The 22549-nt window shown below is 39.0% G+C and overlaps 1 protein-coding gene across 1 annotated transcript in view; it reads left to right on the forward strand.

Moving 5' to 3' along the window:
- Positions 1 to 22549, forward strand: part of nalcn (sodium leak channel, non-selective) — a 133248-nt gene that overhangs the window by 14781 nt on the left and 95918 nt on the right. Inside the window, exons 10-12 of the mRNA XM_084421475.1 lie at positions 1115 to 1257; positions 1603 to 1707; positions 6738 to 6824. Of these exons, the coding sequence (XP_084277601.1) occupies positions 1115 to 1257; positions 1603 to 1707; positions 6738 to 6824 (335 nt within the window). The remainder of the gene's footprint in view (positions 1 to 1114; positions 1258 to 1602; positions 1708 to 6737; positions 6825 to 22549) is intronic.

Below are 22549 nucleotides of genomic sequence, written 5' to 3' on the forward strand. Positions count from 1 at the left end.
ATCTTTATAAAAGTTCACAATGCTGTTTTTGTCTGTGTTTGTAGTTCTAATCGCATCCTCGTCCAACGCACAATGGGTTGTGAGCAATATTAGCTGTTAGAGTGTGCATGGATCTGCACTTTGAATTCTAACTGGAAATAGTAGACCATCCAGGTATATTTGGAATACTCATTTCAACATGCTATGATTTGGGACACACCAATACTAATTACGAATACTAGCCTTTTTAGGATGAATAGCATGCGAATTGGGACCCAGTCCCAATGGTTTTAGGAACAAACTAAACCCATTAGGTTGTTTTAGTCATTTTGTTATGTGCTTGTGTTATTTGTATTATTTTTTTTAAAGTTGTCAAGGCCAAAACCATTTCATTTTATTTTGAATTTTGATTGGCAAAGAATAGATCTTTGATCAGAAACATTTACTCTACAGTACTTCCGGTGAAGGAGGTAATTCCTTGAAAGCGCTGTCCGCTTTGGCATTCCCAGAAAAAATGCTTTGTGCCATAATGGTGCCATAATGACGTTTATCCCCATTAATTTTTTTATTGTATGGAAAAGGCAATGATTTACTCTGCTAAACATCTCCCTTTGTGTAAAACAGGGTGTGGAACAGTGTGAGGGCGGCTAAATAACAGAATTAATACTGAAAATAACAAGACTATTCATATAAGTTCCTTGAGGATTTGTCCTCTTTCCTTTCATCTTTTATGAAATCACACTTGTATGATCAAAAAGACATAAAATACATAATCATAAGCAAAAACACATAACAGCCATGAATGCAATCCGTCCTTGAGTGTGTAGTTCTTCATAGCCTAGTTCCTTTGATATACCGATACTTTTAAACTCCGGCACAACATGGAACCAAAGAGTACTTCAGAAGTGCGGATAACCATCTCATTCAGCTGTTTGGAGACAGAAACACATAGCTGGGTAATAGGAAGCACCTGACAAGGTTCACTAATGCCAAGGCTGTGTTTATGTCTGAATTTTTGTCTCAGTGCCCAGTCAGACCACTCTGGGGGCACAGGAACATCTCAAACATGAGCTTCTCCCCCTCCTCTGTCCTCTCTTGTCCCCGTCATGACCCTTCTTGTCATCTCCTCTTGCAGGCACCAGTATTTTCACAGTATATGAGGCCGCGTCTCAGGAGGGATGGGTCTTCATCATGTATCGAGCCATCGACAGCTTCCCACGCTGGCGCTCATATTTCTACTTCATCACGCTCATCTTCTTCCTCGCCTGGCTGGTCAAGGTGGAAAAAGCCTTTTCTTCTCACACCAGTGATCTGCAAAAACATAGTGATAACCGGCACATGGGTCCTCCTTCATTTCTAGTCATAGAAAAGTCAGGGTTATTCGGGATCTCTGTTATGCTGTCTCTAATGCATTTAATTGATCAGAAATACAGTAAAAACAGTAATAATATAATAAATATTATTATAATATTAAAATAACTTTTCTACTTTGATATATTTTAAAATGTAATTTATTTCTGTGATGGCATTGCTGAATTTTCTGCATCATTTAATTTATAATTTCTATAAAATTTATCTTATCAATTATGGACATTCATTAATTTTGTTTGCTTGTTTTCCCAGAATGTGTTCATCGCTGTGATTATAGAGACTTTTGCTGAGATCAGAGTGCAGTTTCAGCAAATGTGGGGATCCCGGAGCAGCACCACGTCAACAGCTACTACACAGGTAAATGCAAACACACTTACGCACATCTGCACAGAAAGCAAGCAAGCTTTGGTGTGTGAGATTCATTTTCCACATTTGTTAATCTCTTTGATCATCCCTCTTTTCAAAATATATATGGGCAGATGTAATTAAACCAACCAAAGCAAAAATATCAAAATCAGCATGTATGATTATTAAGCACAGACTGATGCACACCAACACAGACATCTGAAGGAATTCTTCCCATAATTCCCTGGAGGCTGTGAGTCTGGCTTCCCTGGCGTTCAGCAGGCAGGATACACCCAACAGCAAGCTGTTTTTTAAATAAATTTGGCTGCTTGTCAGGTGGGGGCCCCGAACGGCACAGAGAGATCTGATTGGGCGGCTGGCAGACTCAAGGGTGAGTCATAGAGGAACGTGGCTGAATGCGCAACAGGCCAAAAGAAAGGAAAAGACAGAAAATGTGTCATTCAGCTTGGATTTGATGTGACTGATTGAGATGATCAATTAACCCTAAATGCTCTTGCTTTCCTGCCTGCAAAGCTCTCCTGTGGGGAAACCTGTCCTGTTGATTTTATACAACCATCACCTACCTAATGTTTAGTGAGAAATTCACACTAACCAAGCTAATGGTGCAAATGCACAGAAAATCTGGAGCGGGGGCGTGGTGTGAAAAGTTGTGTGTGTAATTGTGTGAACTGAGGCATAGTGTATCCCTGACTGCGCCAGTCACAATGCCAGAGCCAGTCCTGGAGCAAAGCCTTGGAGGTTGGCATGAGTGGAGCTGGCAGCTTTTTTTTGGCAGCACAGGAGTGACCTGACCACCGTTATTCAAGTCTTATGGTTGTAGAAGTGCACTCTAAAATAACGGCTATAGCACACAACATTTATTCCAGCACTGCTTTAGTGGGGTAAATCTCATGAAGAAATGTCTGATGCATATGACATCTCAAAATGAAACCGAACAAAAATAACAAATCATGAAGAAAACCAAATTCTCATTACTATAATCCAAAACAAATCTTATTATTGTTACTGGAATACATGAATGAGAATGGTCATGTCTTATACAACCCTAAATCCATAAAAGTTGGGACATTTTGTAATATCCAATAAAATCAAGAATCTGTGATTTGTTAATTCTCTTGAACCTTTATATAACTGACAAAAGTACAAAGAAAAGATTTTCACTGGTTTTCACTGACCAAGTGTAAATATAAACAAATTTTGACTTTGATGACTGCAACACACTCCAAAAATGTTGGAACAGAGGCATGTTTACCACTGTGTCACATCACTTTTCCTTTTAATTACACTTTTTAAATGTTTGGGAATTTAGGATTCTAATTGTGGAATTTTTGTCCAATCTTGCCTGATACAAGCTGCTCAACAGTCTGTGATCATCGTTGTCTGATTCTCCTTTTCATGATGTGCCATACATTTTCAATAAGAGAAAGACAAGCACATCCCTTCTATGATGTACAGCTATGATGTACAGTGTCTAGAAACCACTCTGTTTTAGCATGTGCAAAATGAGGCCTGGCCATTGCCTCGCTCCCCAGGAAAGATGTCATCTTGATGGCATTAAATGTCTCTGTACAATACCAATATATGCCTCCACATCAGTGGTACCTTCACACACATGCAATTGAATCCTGATGCACCCCATACCATGGCAGATGTTTGCTTTTATACCTGTGTAACAGACAAGTGGCTATTTCTTGTGGCATTTCTTTATGCAGTAAGTTCTTTTCCAAAGAAACTGAGCCCATATGGCTGTATTTAAGAGTAGCATGACGGTGGGCTTTCAGAGGGCTCAAAGGTCACGCACATTCAACAGAGGTTTCCTGCCTTGCCTTACATGTGCTGAGATTCCCTGAATTTTCACAATATTATGTATGGTAGAAGGTGAAAGACCAATTTTTTTTTTTTTGCAATCTTGCATTTAGAAATGTGATTTTTGAATTGTTTGACAACAAAATCGAAATTCGTTTTTTTTTTTTTTTTTTTTTTTACAAAATACACAATAGTTGGTCAGTGAAAAAAGGTTGAAAATCTTTTCTTTGTACTTTTGTCAGTTAAATGAAGGTTAAAAAGAATTAACAAATCAAAGACTCTTGATTTATTGCATTTTACAAAATGTCCCAACTTTTCTGGATTTGGGTTTGTTTTTTTCAGAATATAAATAATGTTATGATGTATAAATACTTTTATAATTTCATTTAAATATATATTTTTATTATATTTTATATATATATATTTTTTTTAAATAGAAGCTTTATATACACTACTGTTCAAAAGTTGGGGTCAGCTTGTTTTTTGAAAAAAGTCTCAAGTAAAAACAGCAATATTGTGAAAATGTTTTGCTGCTTAATACTTTTGTGGAAACCATGATCAAATTTTATTTTAGGACTATTTGATGAATATAAAGTTCGAAAGAACAGCATTTATTTCAAAAAAAAAAAAAAAAAAAATTGTATGTAAAAGTCTTCACTGTCAATTTTTTTAATCAATGTTTAATCAAATCAAATGCATCTATGCTGAAAAAAATAATCTTTCTGACCCTAAACTTTTGAATGGTAGTGACCTGTACATGTTCTTGACAGATTTCACAAGACTCTACTCTACCAAAGAATACCATACTACCATGAAATAAACGATTAAGAAATGAGAAAAGAATGGCCACAGGTTTAAAAATGAAATACAGTTCTGTTGCAATCTGCAGTAAAGCCTTCTAAAAGCAATAAGGCAAATCTCATTCTGAGGGACACAAAGTTGAATTGTCGTCAGTAAAATATAGTTTTCTAAGTCCATTTCCATTTACGAAACTTTGAATCGATTCCTTATCTTTAATGTCTGCAGTGAAAACAGTATAATGTAGTCTTTTGCTCTTGGTCTAGGTAAGGCTATTTTGGGTGTCTAAAGCTTCACAGGTAGAAATAGCTTATGTGTGAGAATCTTGGTTGGCTATTTCCTGTCATGAAATATTGGGCAAGAAACATCAGCTTACTGATACTGTTTTGAAAGTTAAATGTTGTATCAGTGATTTCAGGCCCAATTTTTTTTTTATCACATTCATCTAATCTTTCCTCACGATCTGCTAGCTGCCCGCCCCATAAGCATGCCGTCAAAAAAACGCGTCTCTGTAGGCAGCCTAGGCTCTGAGATCTGAGATCACACAAAAACAATTGGTTTCACCAACCACTCAAAACCAAAACAAATAGTGTTCCAACCAATCACTGACAGGAGGAGGGTGTTGTGAGGTTTTGAGCCAGCTTCTTCTTCAGCTCCGACTTCGCGTGCAGCCGTGCACGAGCACAAAACCTCACAACACCCTCCCCCTGTCGGTGATTGGTTGGAATACTATTTGTTTTGGTTTTGAGTGGTTGGTGAAACCAATTGTTTTTGTGTGCAGATCTCAGAGCCTAGACTGCCTACAGAGACGCGTTTTTTTGACGGCATGCTTATGGGGCGGGCAGCTAGCGGATCGTTAGGAAAGATTAGATGAATGTGATCATTTTTTTGGGGGCCTGAAATCACTGATACAACCTTTAATTCATGTTGTCTTTTTTATCCATTTGTAATAAGAAAGCAGATTCATACAATCAATTTATTTACATTGGTACTGTGATTGTAACGTTTGTATACAATTTTGCACATGCGTTTATTAAAGCATAAATATGCAAATTAGAATGATAACCTAGGGTTTTTAAATGTTAAGTGTGAAAACACTAACCCCTGACTAATCAGAATTAAAAAATGACCCTGAGTTAACAAATTTAACTGTTGTGACCTTGAAAACAAATAGCCTTTCTGTGTCTTAATTTTAATTACGCTGAAATGTCTTATTGAAGAAAAATCTCTTAGGGTACACAAAACCTTGGTTTATTGAGTGTTAGACAATACGACTCGGAATGATGCCTTTAATCTGAAAGAAATAAAAAAAGAATACGGTTCTCCTGGGGCCTGATGATACTCTTTTGGCAAGATTTGCACCATCCCTTTTGTGACTGTCTTATAAAAAGTAATATAATTCAATAAGGTCCCTTAAGAAGATTACCACATGAATTGCAAAGTTATAATTACAAGACTGTGAGGGGAAACTTTTTAAATATCTATTTATGTAGTAACCTTTTTAATCTGTCAGAGCTGAAGGGGCATTGTGAGCTTAATGACTGTCATTTCTCGTGGGTTTAATTGGTTATCTATTCTTCTGAACTGATAAAAGAGAGACATAAGTGGAACAGCAGCAGTGCACATTAGGAACAGCCATAGGCAGATTTTCACTTTTGTGCTTAGGATGGGAATGCAAACAGTTGGAGGGGGCACAAAGTGTCTGAAGCTCAATATATATTTGTAAAATGTACGGCAACATTTAATGTGGCACATAGACGAGCATCTAATCCCACACCTTTTGTGTTATGGAAATTAATATCATCAAATGATGTGGTTTGTTGAACAGTGGTGGGCTATTCGTTTTCTAAACAATCCATTTTATTTAGATTTTCACTAGGCAGATGATAAAAAGGCTTCAAGTACAGAGCCGTCTGATAGTTCTGGGCTGTGTACATATGGATATGAGTAGCCTCTGGTGTTTGCCAGATTCAAGGTGCCTGCTGTAGCATCGCCTCCCTACTCTAGTCCTTGCTGTCTCCGCCGCTGTCTCCTCGTATCTGTCATAGTGAAGTCATGGTGCATTTAGATTCTAAAATGTGAATAGATGCTCGCTGGATCATGAAGTCAATTTCTTGTGACCTTGCCTGTGTTTATAGAATGGTTATGATGTTGGTGAAGAATTATAATATAATTGCCAATTGTTTTTGAGATTGCCAATTGTCTTTGTAGCCAACTTTTTTGCTGATTTCCCCCCCAATTTATTTGCTACATTTGTGTTATCAAAAATGCATTTTCATGGCATTTAAAATTATTTTTTATTTATTTAACTTTGCATGTTAACTGACAAACCGCCAGTCATTCACACTTGTTAACAATTGGCCCTCCCTTTCTTCTTCATTCTTTCCCTCTCTCTCCATCTCTCCTCCTGGTGGCAGATGTTTCACGAGGACGCGTCTGGAGGATGGCAGCTCGTGGCGGTGGACGTGAATAAACCACATGGCCAGGCGCCTGCTTGCCTCCAGGTACCAGACATGCGATTTAATGGCACTGATGCCCCCGACCGTCAGCACACCCTCAGTATTGCCTGACTGCCACATTTAATGCCACACTGCTGTGTGGGAGTGCAAGAAATGTGCTGCAGGCGGCCTGAGCGCAATAGCCACATTTAGATTTCGCTCAAACTAGCTGGTATGAATTTGACAGAGAATGAATAGACCGTGGAATGAACACAGCAAAGTTTGCCTTCCCCCCTTTTGTGAGCCCAATTTAGCACATGCACAATATATACATCAGTATGCTTTCTACATAACTCACCTACCCACACACTCAAATAATATACTTAATATCTTTGCATAAGCCCAAGATTTTTACACTTTCATCCTATTTTACTTTAAATCAGTGAATATTAGTTTTGAAGTCAACATGAAATCAATACTGACCACATTTACTTTCAATTTACCATGTTCCTTGTCTTATTCTGCTTGATTTATCAGTACATGTTTTTTAAAAGGAAAAACAGGACTGCTAATACCATTTTTGTTTGACTTTAATGGACAAAAAGCTAAATGGCTTATTATTGTAGAACTGTACTGCAGAGAAATTATTAATTGGGCTTGAATGGTTATAGAATAGAGTGGGCTTTTGATGGTTGATAATACGATAATAACAGAAAAGACAGCATCTGTAGAGAGTCTAATGGCACTTACCTTTAAAAAACAGTCCTGACTTTTACATCTGCCTACACAGAGGGAGAGAGATCATCAGTTAAAATAGGCCCTCAGCAGAGTCACATAGAATTTAATATCCAAAAATGAATTTTAATGCATCACACTATTTGGGTTAAGATTCGACAGTCTAATCCTGGTGAAAAGCTTTTCAGTTGTTCCCATGGTAGAGAGCATTTGAAAATATTCAGTGCAAAAAAATAAAGAAAGAAACAAGACCAAAGACTGGCATTTAATGACATTTCTGGGGCCAGGTTTCCATGATGCGATTCCATCAGGTAAAGGAAGGCTTTTGTATTTTCTCAGAGAGGGGCAAAGTTTACAGGGGGTAGGATGGGGTGAACGAAAGAGAGAGAACTCAGCAAGTACTGTAGGTGGAGGTGTAGTTCATCATAGACTTCAATCACAATGGCTTTCTGTTCAATATTGTGAACTGTTATTGAAGAGTCGTGCCACAAATGGCAGACAAATGAACACTAACCTTGACAGAAATTAAAGGAAAAGATTCCTGAGTGAACCTCACAAAAAAATGTCTGTCATGTTTCACTCCAAAATAAAACAAAAAAGAGAGAAAGAAAATTATTTTTCATAAACAAAATGAAGCTACATTTTTGGACCATTACCTTACTATTTTTATGATGTAGCAAATTAGCTCTAAAGAAATATTAATAATCAATCATAACTTGTTATAATTGATTATGAATATTTGGATCAGTTAATAGAATTAACTTAATGTAGTAAAATTAATTAATCCACCTGTTCGTCCCATGAACACTTAGTGTTAATTGTTTATTAATTCAAGAAATGTTCATTTCCGGGTGAGGGAAATGTCTTTCTTACTGTACTAAGTAGGCTGGGTATTGACACAAATTTCACAATTCGATTCGATTTCGATTTCGATTCCGATTCACAAGCTTGCAATGCGATTCAATTTCGATTACGATTCGATTCGATTCAATATTGATTATTTTGGATATCAGGTACAATACATTGCAAATTTTCTCAAGGAAAACAAATCTCTTAACTATTATTGTAAACTATGGGAGTCAGTTGTAGCCTATAGGCTTCATTAGCCTACTATAATATTGAAGGTAAAAATTAACTGATTTGTATACAAACACTTAAAATACTTTATAATACTAAATAATTTACAAAAAAATAATACTAAAATAATTTATTTTTATAATAATAAAGTTATATGAAATTATATAAAAAATTTAATGGTGGCTGTCATAAAAAACTTTCCAGATTTGTTCAAACATGCATTAAATATTGAAGAACATTAAAAATTATAATTATTATGTAATATGGTGCATATATTTAAAAAAAATACTCCTCTCTAGAGTTAATTTTTCTAGCTGACTAATGAGTTTATGGTCACTGGATATGTTTTTTCTGAGGTAAATGTGACGTTACATGACATTGTTTACTAACGTCTTTCCACGGTTGAAACATTGATTGAGCAATTCCATGTGACATGATACGGACTTCGATAAGTTGTACTCTGTCTTTTAACACACTTTCAGATGCTCATTCATGTTTATTTCGCGCTGTAACTGGTATTATTAAGGCGGATGAGAAGGTCATGTGCGCTCCGCGCTGTTGCTTCTCTTAAGCTGAGCTGCGCCAGAGCGATCTCACGCCACAGCGCCAAAACGGCAATTATGTTTTTGAATTTTGTAAGAAAATGGACGTAATTTGAAATCTGAGACTTTGTTTCATATCAATAATAACAAAGCACAAAGATTATTGCGATTTATTGGATGGGATGCGCGCAACAATGTTCCATTCATTCATCAACTGAAAACAGGATGACTAATCGATTCTTGGGATTTAAGAATCGATATTGTTTCGTAAAAATGAGAATCGATTAAAATCGAGAATTCGATATTTTTTACCCAGCCCTACTGTACAGTACTACTAAGAGCCTGTAGTCAAAATCTAAATCGTAAAATAAACTTTGTTGCAAGGAGAGAATCAGAACCAAGTACGTACTGTATTGTGCTCAAGTTTTATTAACTAAATCACAAACATAACTAAACTAAACACACATACATACATGCATAGGTAAAATGGTGAGTGACAGAATGAAACCGGAAGCAGGAAATGGAACTAAGATCCATTTAACTTTGAAAAGAACCATCAGCTTATCATTTTCAGAGCACCTCATTAAATGTATACTTGCATGGCCTTTGCAGTGAAACATATCGTGAAGTTCCTGAAGAAGGATTTTGATGGTCCCATGAGTCTCAATCGAATTTTTCGGCGTTGACTGAAGAATTGGTGAATTCTGTTCTGGTTCTGAGCACATAGCTGGGGCCTAGTGTGGCCACACAGGACAGCTATGCGAAAGTACCGAGAAGGCCAAGAGAGGGAAGGGCTTGTGTAGAGGCCATTTAAAGTCTGAGAAAGGTCCCACCTCTCAGGGTAGGCTCGACCAATAAGAAAGGGGGAATTTCCAAGCGGGAAATTCCGCTGTTGGGAGGATTTATGGCTCTGTCTCAAGTGTGGTTAGACATAGGCCTTGCTGTTTGTGTCCATTTGTACTCCGATAGATATAACAAACACACACTGCATTCTATGAAAAGGTGATGTACACTAAAGTGTGAGTCATTAAATGAGGATTAATTAGATAGGAGACACGATACAGGTGGGGTTACATTGACCATTGGTTCTATCATAAAATACATAGTATCAAAGACATAATAGTATCAAAAGACACTACACAAGACAGTAAATCATTCACACAGTGTCCTGGGGTTTATGTTCATTTACAGATCAGTTCATCCATGAATCTTGTAAAGTGTGTTTTAGGGCTGTTGGTCTTTCCTATGGCCTCTGCTTTTTCCACGTGACCACATTTTTAACAGCAATAAAACCAAATTATCTGATCGTAGTCATGGTAACCAAGACCCTTTTTGCCCTAGTTGGGGGGATGGGACCATAGATCCCAGAGTGAGTTTTAAAGATTATTTGTTAAATATAACAAATAATTGTGTCTGATTTGTCTCAGTCATTACAATGAGAAGTGTGGCCCTTCTAATTGTAATATAATTATATAAGGGGGATTCTATATCTCTTCTAAATATATAAAATAATAAGTCTAATTTCTGTAAAGCAAAAAAATTCATTATGCATTGCCAGCATCTAAAATGAAGTGGATTTCAACACAAAATAGTTTTTATAAAAATGAATGGGAAACAGTACAGTAATACACTTTGAAAACAAAAAGCTAATAAAAATAATAAAATCTGCAGCAGATACATTTCCAGCTGTCATTATGTGCAATCAGTCTTGATGTCATAACTCAGCATAGACTAACATTTGTATGTTTCTGTTGTGGGCAGACACTAGCTTCTGCTTTCTAATATATATTAAAACTGGAAGCAGTGGCTATTCTGTATTTGGTTGTGTTTTATTATATAGTTAAGGTTAATGAGGTCTGCTTGATCTCTTCTCCAAAGGCCAGCTTGATGTTAATTAGGCCTTTGCATTCCCCTATATGTTATAATTGCACTACAGCTATTCTAATGGATTTTTTTAAGCAAGTAAAAGATTTATTGTCTAGAGTTTTGCAAAAACTTTTTATTAGTTTCAATTCAGACTCTAGATATAAATTTCTCAAAAATAATAAATGTTTCATTCACAGTTTAAATCCTGACCTTTACAATAGTGGATTTGCAATTTTACTTTAATAGCATAAAAATCAGTTGAGTCTGCTTATTACTTTACAGATTTTATATATTTTTTTTGTTTCAGACTGTGACTTCTTGGTAGGACCATTTTCTGTTGTACTTTGAGATCAAGGGCCCTATCTTGCACCCAGCGCAATTGACTTTGTACACCGACGCCATTATAATAGCAATCCGCCATGGAACAAGTGCGCCTGCTTTTAAAGGGAATGTGAGATGACGCTCTGATTGGTTTATTTCACGTTACGCCCTAACCACACCTATGAGTAATGTAGCTACTTCAGACCAACCCATTTTAGATTTGCGCAAGAGTCATTTATCCCGCCGGCATAATAGCAACAGCACTCGAGATCCGCCCACAAAGTTACTTGCGTTTTGCGTTTGATACTTGCGTTTCAGATCAGATTCAGATATTTTTATATATAAATTACAAATTTTTCTTAAATATATACAAGCATGTGTGTGTATTGATATATACAAAATAATTATACACAGTACACACACATATATTATGTAAACACAAACTTTTATTTTGGATGCGATTAATCGCGATTAATCTTTTGACAGCCCTAATCTCTTGACATTGTACCATGTTGTGCCTGTTCAAAACAGTGTAAATTTGCCTCTTTTACGCTATACAGTTGGTATTTGTTAATGATTAATGTGTGAGATGTTATTTATGAGTAAGACTTGTGTAATTATATTGTACTGAGTAATACTATTTACCTACATGTACTTACAATAGGGTTACTATAGGTTAGGGTTAGGATTAGGGTTTGGTTTAGGGTTAGTTGCATGAAATTATGCATAGTTTTTTATTACTATAGTAACTACATATAACAAGGACACTAAAATAAAAATAAAGTGTTACCCAGAATTACATTTTTGGGTGAATTGTCCTTTTAATGTGACAGCAAAATGTAGTTGGCCATTAACATCTTGGACGTAACTTAGATAAAGTTCAACACAGTTGGTTAGTCATTTAGAATTACAATACAGCTCAATGAAGAGCAGTTCCCTGATCGTTCAGTATCTTTCCCGCTCAGCCTCTCTGTGTTGTAAACCCTGGACGTCATGATTGATAACCCTGTTAAACTGAAGGTGCTGCTGCCCATAGAGGGAACACCTTGGCCCCACTCCCACACCAAGGTTATTTATATAAAGGAAACCCTCCATTACTCCAACTCTGACCTTACAACACTTATTTCTCCCAAGGGACCTATTTCTCCCAGCCATCAGTGTGCCTAATCAACAACCGCAACCGTGACACTCACGACCCAGCCCGTCTGCATCCCTAACCTGGTCTTGAATGGTGGCTGGAGAATTCTAGAGGACAGTCAGCTTTAATTAACCAGCATGTCCCAGACAGAGCATGAATCACCTCACTGCAGTAATAACTTTGATAAGCAGTGGGATTTGAACACTGCAGGTCTCCCATCAGCTATTTTTGTTCCTGTTTTCTAATTAAACAATGCAGCGAATGTGGCGGGGTATGCCTATGGAGTTCACAAAAAGTGCATTTGTAGCACTCAGTTTGCTGATGACTTAAATTTGGTGTGTTAGATGTACAGTACTATAAGATGCTTCATTGGTCTTTGCTGATGCTTGTTGACAGACAGAACTCTCAAACAGTCAGTGTGCAGTTGTCCTGAAAAAAAAAAAACCTTTATCTAATTTATCTTTCTGTTCTTCGTTCTCCTCCATTTAATTGGAATAACATAAAATCTGATCTTTTTGCTTTAAATTCATTTAAGCTTAAATGGATAGTTTACCTCAATTTTTATTTGATCATAATTTACTCAATTTGCATAGTTCAGAACCTGCATGTTGTCCCCCTCTCTGAAACATATAAGGAGATGTTTAGCAGAATGTTAATGCTGCTTATTTTCATTCCATGAAAATGTACGTAAAAGAGCAATATGAAAGTGGTGCAAATGAAATTCTGAAGACAAGCACAAGTTGTTTCTTTTTCATGCAATGACAACGAATGGTAACTAGTGTTCAAACTTCAAAAAGGGGAAAAAAAAAAGGAAAAAGTGTTAAAAAAAGATTTATTTTCTTTCTTTTAAAAAATAAATAAAACAAAACAAATATTTGGTCAGTCCAGTTCATGAACAGTCATTCAGACTGGTTTTGTGTACTGAATCGACCAAATCTCTGTAAAGAAAAAAATGATCTAAACTGTTCTCATGAACGGTTCAAGGAAAGCGAAGGCGGATGTCAAGTTTTCAGTGAATAACAACTTAGATATTGTGACTTTAGAAGGAAAATAGGGCACAACATTCTTAAAAATAAAGGTTCTAAAAGTTTTTTTTTTTTTTTGCAGCAGCAGCAGCAGCAGCAATGCCATAGAAAAACAAATTTTGGTTCTCCAAAGAACCTTTCAGTGAACAGTTCTTAAAATAACCAAGCTTTTCTTGGTGTGAAGAACATTTTAATAATCTAAAGAACCATTTTCCGCTTTAAAGAACGTTTTGGGAAATGGAAAGGTTCATGGATGTTAAAGATTCTTCATGGAAACATCAAAGCTTCATTATTAAGAGTGAAGTATGGACCAATTTGGTAATACTTTTATGTTTTGGCATCCTTTTGAAACTTGAAAGCATCAGTAGTCCCCATTTATTGTAATGGTATATAAAAGAGTGACCAGCATAGTCTTCAGACAGCATAGTCTTCTTCACAGAAAAAATAAATTCATATGGATATATAGAATGACGTTGGTGAGTCAACTATTCCATTAGGAATCAGTAAATGTTTGGTCAAATGCCGCTGACATACGCTGAATGATAAAGAAATGTTCTTCCCTTTGAGTTGTTGCTGTCTTTGATTCTGGCACATAACTGATGGAGCATGACAGGCACCTTACTGTAAAGAACACTAATTGTGTGTCAGCTGACAGGTGTAAAACCTGAAGTTTCAAACATACAAGGAGGAGCAGTAACAAGATGCTCTGAATTGTCTGTTTGGAGGAAGATTTGGAGCATACAAATTGGGCTGCATCAAATGCAATGAAATGGAGAGAGCGAGAGAGGTGCATCCCGCCCTCACAAAGGTTGCTTTTTATTTGATTGCGACAGCTCGGCTAGGTATTCATGTGGCACCAGCAACATCAGAAGAAGTAGGCCACCACACCTTCAGTGCATTGACAGTGCTGTTTTTATGTTCTCCATACAAGAGAAATAGGCATCACATCACAGACAAGTCTTGAAGTAGACAATGGATGAATTGCACAAGCAAGCTTTCAAACCCTGCTATAAAAGCAAGTCTTTCAGAAAGCCAGGAACATTTTTAGGTGAAGTCAAGGGCCCTGAGAAAATGGAGTCACCTGTTAGTCCCCCTTCAGCCGAAACACCCGAGGGAAAACCAACATCGAGAAGCTGAAAATGTCAGACTGCTTTTTCATGTCCCATATTAGTCATAGAGGCTTCTCAGTGAATTCTGAGCTGTGATCCCAGACCAGCAGACAGACCAGACTGCCACTGTCCTTCTTTCACCTTTCTCCCTCGAGATATACTGTAAGACACTAAGGACATTTCCTGGAGCTCTACAAGTCCTGTATGACTACAGACTTTCCATTTACAGATTTGACAGACAATTTTCAATTCATTAGCATCTTGAAGGTGTGTATAGTTTGAATCGGTAAAAGGAATATTCTGGGTTATTTTGTGTATAAACAGCAAGATGTGGTTTTTACCATTTTTAATCAGTAATGGGAAATGCATTCTTTTTTTTGTACAAGTTAATATACTTTAATACTTATACTTTAGTATTGTAAGAAAACACTCATTTTACCTGGTCAAAAACAGCTCTGTTTTCAGCACGCCATTTAAGTGCATGTGTCTTTAAATGATAATGAGCTTTGCTCACCCCGCCCCTCTGTTCTGTGGGGCGTTTTGACCAGGGGGGCAGCGTTTCATATTATGTTGAAGCTTCCCCGGGCGCAGACCATCACCTGCTGTTAGCATCCCATTGACTCCCATTCATTTTGGCGTCACTTTGACAGCGAATAACTTTACATCTGAGGCGTTTAAAGACTCCATTTGTCCATTATTTATTTCTAAAGAAACACGAAAATGTATAAAAGGCTCCATTACCTTGTATCTTACGTTATCGCCCCGTAGAAGCAGTTTTTGTAAAAATAGGCTAACGATTGCGTCATACCCACGCGACTCTCTGTCGCACAGTAGAGAGATTACCGTATGGAGTGGAGGAGAAGCTCGCGCGCAATCGGGGGGACGTGGAGGCAAAATGGCAGAGTAATTAATCAGAATACTTAGCAAAAGTTTCTCCTGCTCCAGCTCATGGACAGCTCCTACTCACACTCTCCGTCTCTGCAAGTTTCGGAAGGGAATGATTCAGATCTCCCTTGGCACAGCTACTAGAAGACAGACGGGTTGCTCACGTCACATCTACGTCGTCAAGCTCAGTGTGAGTCTGCGCAGTACGCTCGACCATCAGGAAGTTAGTGCTTCTAATTGACTTCACTTTCCTCCGTTGAATCCAATGGGGTCGCTGTGTCCAGTTTATATACTGTCTATGGTTTTGACACAACACAGGTGAAGTGTTGCCTTGACAACAGTTGAGGGTATATTTTGGAGAAAGAATGGCAGCAGGAGTCTCTGAGGACACATCTGTGCAACCAACCGTATCAATTTGAACCGGAGTCGGACCCGGAACAAGATGACGGCCCCGAAGAAGTTCGACAATTAAAGTAAGCTTAGTGTAGTGTTACCACGTTAAATTTAACACCTGCGTACACAGTTTGTAATAACACAATAACCATAACGCGTTGTTCATTATAAACGTGAGATTATTAATTATATTGAGAACGTCGTACATAGAAAACATGCCGTAATGTACCCTGAGTGTAAACCTTAGCCGCATTCATCGTGAAGCGTGCTAGCGATTTGCAAAGATTAATATAAAGATTAATATAAAGGTTAAAGGACAAGTTCGGTATTTTACACTTAAAGCCCTGTTTACAGATTGTATCTGATGAAATAGAACGGTTAAGATAAAATTTTGGACAAATGCTGCTGTCCCGAGAATTTTAGGTTTATTTCGCTTTCCCCCCCACCCCCACAATGGTTGTCTAGGTGCACTGGAACATTCCTTCCTAAAACACATTAAACTTTCGTTTACAAAGACGTGAAACTCACCGAGTGGTCAGGGGTGTTCACTGGTATGCTCACTCAAAAATCGCTGAAAAAGATGCATTCCAACAGGTTTTATCGTAGTTTTTGTCCAACTCCATTGAGTTGTATTGAAAGAGCTATGTGAGGTACGGTATTACTCCGCCGCTTCTTCTTCTGCTTCTTCTGTGTATTCAATGAAATGCCAGTGGTTTGCTTGCAATTGGCAAAGGTGCATTATCGCCACCAACTGGGCTGGAGTGTCTATTATTCAAGCTCTCAACGGAAGAATCTACGGGTGTGAGACGTTTGGAAAAATAGGTCCACAGTTTTACAACTAATGGTAAAACACCTGTTGGAATGCATCTTTTTCAGCGATTTTTGAGTGAGCATACCAGTGAACACCTGAGCATACCAGTGAACACCCCTGACCACTCGGTGAGTTTCACGTCTTTGTAAACGAAAGTTTAATGTGTTTTAGGAAGGAATGTTCCAGTGCACCTAGACAACCATTGTGGGGGTGGGGGGGAAAGCGAAATAAACCTAAAATTCTCGGGACAGGAGCATGTGTCCAAATTTTTATCTTAACTGTTCTATTTCATCAGATACGATCTGTAAACAGGGCTTTAAGTGTAAAATACCGAACTTGTCCTTTAATAAAACGTTACACTCACTTCTTCTGGAGGTGCAGCAGGATCACGAATAGTTGGTACCGATCCTTTTATGGTACCGATGGTTAAAGTGCTTGTACCATTATATGACCCCTTTAATAAATTAGTACTTTTAAATTAAATTAAATTAAATTGGCAGGAAATACTTTTACATAGTTTACATAAATGCTGGGTTTTTTTTACTTTCTATTCAAAGAATCTTGGGGGGAAAGTTATCACGTTTTCCTCAAAAATATAAAGCAGCACAACCGTTTTCAAAACTGATTATAATAAGAAATATTTCTTGAGCACCAAATCAGCATATTAAAATGATTTCTGAAGGATCACGTGACACTGAAGACTGGAGTAATGATGCTGAAAATTCAGCTTTGCCATCGCAGGAATAAATTACATTTGAAAATATATTAAAATAGAAAAGTTAAAAGTTTCACTTTATTTTGATGGTCAATTTAACACATTCTGTTGACTATTAGCAGAGACTATTTATTATGAGACATGCCACTTCCTCAATCCTCAATACAACTATATAAGGAAAACCCGTAACGGCAAAGATGGCGGTTGTATGCACATGTCCCGCCCCTCCCGCTGGTAAGCCAATCATCTGCTTTTAAAAGTCAAGCCAGGAAACATTTAAGCCTATCGTCTGGTTCCACTGGCGCATGCGCACAGTTGAGGTTTTGCGACAGCGGAGAGAGAGAGAGCGCCCCGGTCGCGCGCGCGCTCTCTCTCTCTCTCTCTCTCTCCTCAGAGCCAGGCAAAAGTGTAAACATAAACAAGACTTCACCGTCTCCAAATTAAGCGCTGTCTTGCTCTCTCTCCCGCACGCATATTAATCAAAATAAAACGACATTATGGTAAAAGGTCGGAAGACCAAAGTTTCATGTGAAGCATTCTGAGATTTTTTTTCCCTGAATTACCGCTGGGTGTGATTTGTGCTTAAATACGTTGCCTTATCTTCTCTGAAATGCATTCCGCACATTCAGCTGACATAAAATTACTCTCTAAATAAACGAAAAAACCTATCCAGTGATGTAATGTTTTCTGTGTTGACACTAACCTTGTGGGATGTCCATGTCCTAACTGCTGGGATAATCACACAACCGTATGACACGTCCAATTCGCGAACTAATGACTCTTTTGAACCGATTCATGTAAATGAATAGTTAAAACAATTTATCTATACAATACATTGTTATTACTGATAAAGTGCAAACCTGCTTATATTTAAATAATGGAGAACAATATTGACATTGATTATTGCACAACACCGGCATTCTGGATAGAGACGTAAATGAAGTTGGTGTCGTAAACTCTTGCGCATGCGTAGTAAAGTATAACCTGTGGGGAAAAAGGCATTTTAAACCTTATTTTGGGGCAAAGTCATCAAACTTTTTCAGCGATTTTTATCATATTTTACTGCTGTTTCTATACATGCAGTTTTTATGTCCCGGTGACGAGTTAAAGTGCAGTTCTGACTCTCTGCCCATTCATTTAGATAGGAGCCTGGTCTTGTTAGTCCGAAATAGCTGCCCGGAGGCGTTGCCAAGATGGTGGCCGAGTGGCACGACTTGCCTAAAAGGACTTTGCTATTAGTAACGTTGCATTTACATGTCTACTAACTCTCAGAGCGTTAGCAGATTATTAGTAGACTGTTAGGGTTAAGGTTAGAATGAGTTGACATGTTGCAAAGTTACTTCAGTAGAATGTCTGTTGGAGAAGCATCACAATAAAGAGTTAGCAGATATTAAGCAGACAGTCTACTAATACTCTAATGATAGTTAGTTGACATGTAGTTAAAAAGTTACTTTTAGTCAATAGAATGTTCTAAAGGGACCATCAAAATAAAGTGTTACCAACTTAAATGTTTTCTTAAATTATAAAAATATTTCTTTAATTTTTAATCAAATAAATACAGCCTTGGTAAGCATGAGAGACTTCTCTTTAAAACAATAAGAAACAACCCCCCAACCTTTTGAATGGAAGTGTACAAGGAAAGCCTCACAGTCAAGGAAGACAGCAAAAACGTCTCGGTTACGTATGTAACCCTCGTTCCCTGAAGGAGGGAACGGAGACGTTGCGTCAGAGACTGACGAATGGGGGTTTCGCTAGAGAGCCCTATCACCTTCGAGTTAGAAAACGAGCCAATGTTATGAAAATACCATGGGTCTGCAGAATTTGCATCGCAAACTCCACCCCACCGCGTGGGTTTAAAAGGAGCCGTGAGTGCAATCTCGCATTATCATATTATGGCAGTGGCATGGGGACGTAACGTCTCCGTTCTCTCCTTCAGGGGACAAGGGTTACATACCTACATACCCTTTCAAGCTCCAGCTCCTTGTCGTGAGAATAGCATGAGTGAAGGGCCAGGCTAACGCAAGAATACTAAGGTATACTGGGTAGCATATCACAGATGGAATATGTGACACAGCGCCTACCTGCAGAGAGGACTTAAAATACACATATTACCCGAGTATGGGATGCATATGGAAAGCTCAGAGGTATCCAGCCCGCAGGGTGGAATTGCCCAACCAGGGAACCATGCACATGGAGGCACCTAACCGATCAAGAGGACTGACCAACCGGGCATGTATTCTGGTGATGGCATCAACAGTGCAGGAGGAACTCAGGGTCTATGGAGAACTCTGAGTAAAATAGCTCACGTATCCAGTCCATGGAGTGGAATGGCGCAGCAAGCAATGACACAGAGCAGGTCCTACTTACTGGCTACTGGGAGCGAGTACACGAGAGGACACTGGCTCTACACGGAGATTGTAGAATCTCACGAAAGTGTTAGGTGTCGCCTAGCCTGCAGCTCTACAGATGTCTGTTAGCGAGGCGCCATGCGCTAGAGCCCAGGAGGAAGCCACACTCCTGGTGGGAGTGTGCCTTCACCCCTAGGGGGCATGGCAGGTCCTGCGCCTGGTAAGCCAAGACAATGGCGTCCACTATCCAGTGAGACAACCTCTGCTTGGAGAGTGCTTTTCCCTTCAGCTTTCCACCGTAACAAAGAGCTGGTCTGAGGTCCAGAAACACCGCGTTCTGTCTACGTAAGCACGAAGGGCGAGTACTGGACAGAGCAGTGCCAAGACTGGGTCTGCCTCCTCCGAGGGCAGTGCTTGCAGGTTCACCACCTGATCCCTGAAAGGAGTGGTGGGAACCTTGGGCACATATCCAGGCCGGGGTCTCAAGACGATGTAAGAGTTAGCCGGCCCGATTTCCAGGCACGCTTCGTCAACCGAAAATGCCTGCAGGTCCCCTACCCTCTTGATGGAGGCCAAAGCAACCAGGAGCGCCAGCCCTGCGGCCAGCTGTGTGCTAGTGCATTCGAGCCGAGGGTCCCCTCAGTCAGGGAGTAAAACAAGCGGCAGTGGGAAGTGTCTGGGGAGGCAAACAGATCTACCTGTGCGTCGCCAAACTGTTCCCAAATAAGCTGAACCTTCTGGGGATGGAGTCTCCATTCCCCAGGATAAAGCCGTAGTCGTGAGAGCTCGTCGGCTGCACGTTTCAGGTCTCCCGGGATGTGAATGGCTCAAAGCAACCTCAGATGCTTCTGACTCCATAGGAGGTGTAAGAAAAAATGATGTGGACGTCGAAGATCTCAAAAATGAAGTTTATTACAGCATAGAATTGGCAAGGTACACAAAGCACCTTGGGTTCACCGGTGTCAGAATGAACCCAGATCATCCAAATCTTAAACCTTTTATCCTGTTCTTAATGTAAATGAAGTTGCTCTTGTTGCAACAGCTGTGGTCTGTATGTTAATGAAGTTGTGACACCCCATTGTCTGAGAAGGTTCTCTGTGTCCCACACCCAGTCCCATTCTACAATTGACTACCATTTGTTCAGGAGGTGATCAACCCAAATGGTGAAGAAACAATATAACTTGACTTTCTTTCATCTCTATGATAATTAAGCCATTTTGGGGATGAGCTCATTCTAAAATATATTTTGGAGTGGAATCTGGGATGAGGCAGACTACAATTTCTTACAGAGGAGATGGTGTGCAAGTTGCAACATACGGCAGGAGCGCAGACTAGACTTGTAGTCAAGACCGCCTAAACCGAGACCAAGACACTACCAAGACCAGAGGGTATCGAGACCAAGACCAAGACAGACCAAGTCAAGACCAAGACCAAGTCGAGACCAAGACCGAGACCAAGTCGAGACCGGAGGGAAAAAAATAGACTAGTGTTGAAGCTAAGCAATATGAATTCAAGAACAGCAGCATACTAGGGTTCAGCCGCAGTTTACATTCAATACATATTAGACGGTATTACTTCAACTACACAGGCAGAACAATACAGAGACAGACGCAGACCATGTCATGTGTGTGACTGTGAGCTCAGTGTAAATGTTTTTGCAGGGTGAGATCAACTATGTGTAGCAATTGCATGACGGCTGTTACTGCACTATTAGAGGATTGAGACTCCCTTAAGTTTTGTGTACTGTTGAGGACTGACATGACTGGTACTGACTGGTTCATCTGACAAAAGATCAAACACCTCCAACACCATCTTGCTCCTCCAACAACTGTCTAAAGAATGAGAAATATGTAACCAATTGAAATTATACTTAATGTGTAGATGAAATCGTAACATCAAATTAAAGATACGCAATTATAAACTTGGATTAGGCCTAATGTTTAGTCAACACAACGGAGATATGCAGATGATATTTAAAAGACCATTTATTTAGTCTAACACCATCTTAAATACAATACTGTAATCAAACAACACACACACACACACGCACACACACACACACACGCACACACACACACACACACACACACACACACACACACACACACACACACACACACACACACACACACACACACACACACACACACACACACACACACACACACACACAGAGAGAGAGATATCAAAGACACAAATTCATCTAAGCAAATGCCTGCCTATCTCTGCCGATTTCGGAGTCTCCAAATTAATCCATTCTGCAACTTTTAAATACATAATAAAATGTTTAAAAACGAAATTATAGGCTTAAGTGCAGGATCCGAAAGTTGGTCGTTTTGTCGCTATGGTTACACACACACACACACCGTTGGTGGTGCGCTGACTGCGCTCAAAGTCATCTGTCAGTTGTGCAGTTACCCAAAATCTCCTGAATGAAGTTAAAACCCATCATGTCACTGATATGTGTTATTTAAATCAAGTGATCAAAGTGCTCGTTGCCGCTGCGATCAGTGTCGCGGATAAAGTGTTTTCTCGTATATTGGGCGCACACGCCGCACTGTCTTCACTCGGACGCGCGCTTCAATCCGTTCCGTTGCGGATAATAATGTTGCATTATCGAATGTTGTGTCGTCGTGGATATTGTAGTAGCCTATTGTATTGCTAAATCCCCGACCACTATGTCGGTCTGAGACAGCGAGACCTAGACAAGACCGAGAGGTCCGAGACCAAGACAAGACCAAGACCAAAGACCGTCAAGGCCGTGACAAGACCGAGACCACGTAAAAGTGGTCTCGAGACATACATCACTAGCGCAGACCACCCTGA

Source organism: Rutilus rutilus (assembly GCF_951802725.1).
Source record: "Rutilus rutilus genome assembly, chromosome: 10".
NCBI classification, from domain to species: Eukaryota; Metazoa; Chordata; class Actinopteri; order Cypriniformes; family Leuciscidae; genus Rutilus; species Rutilus rutilus.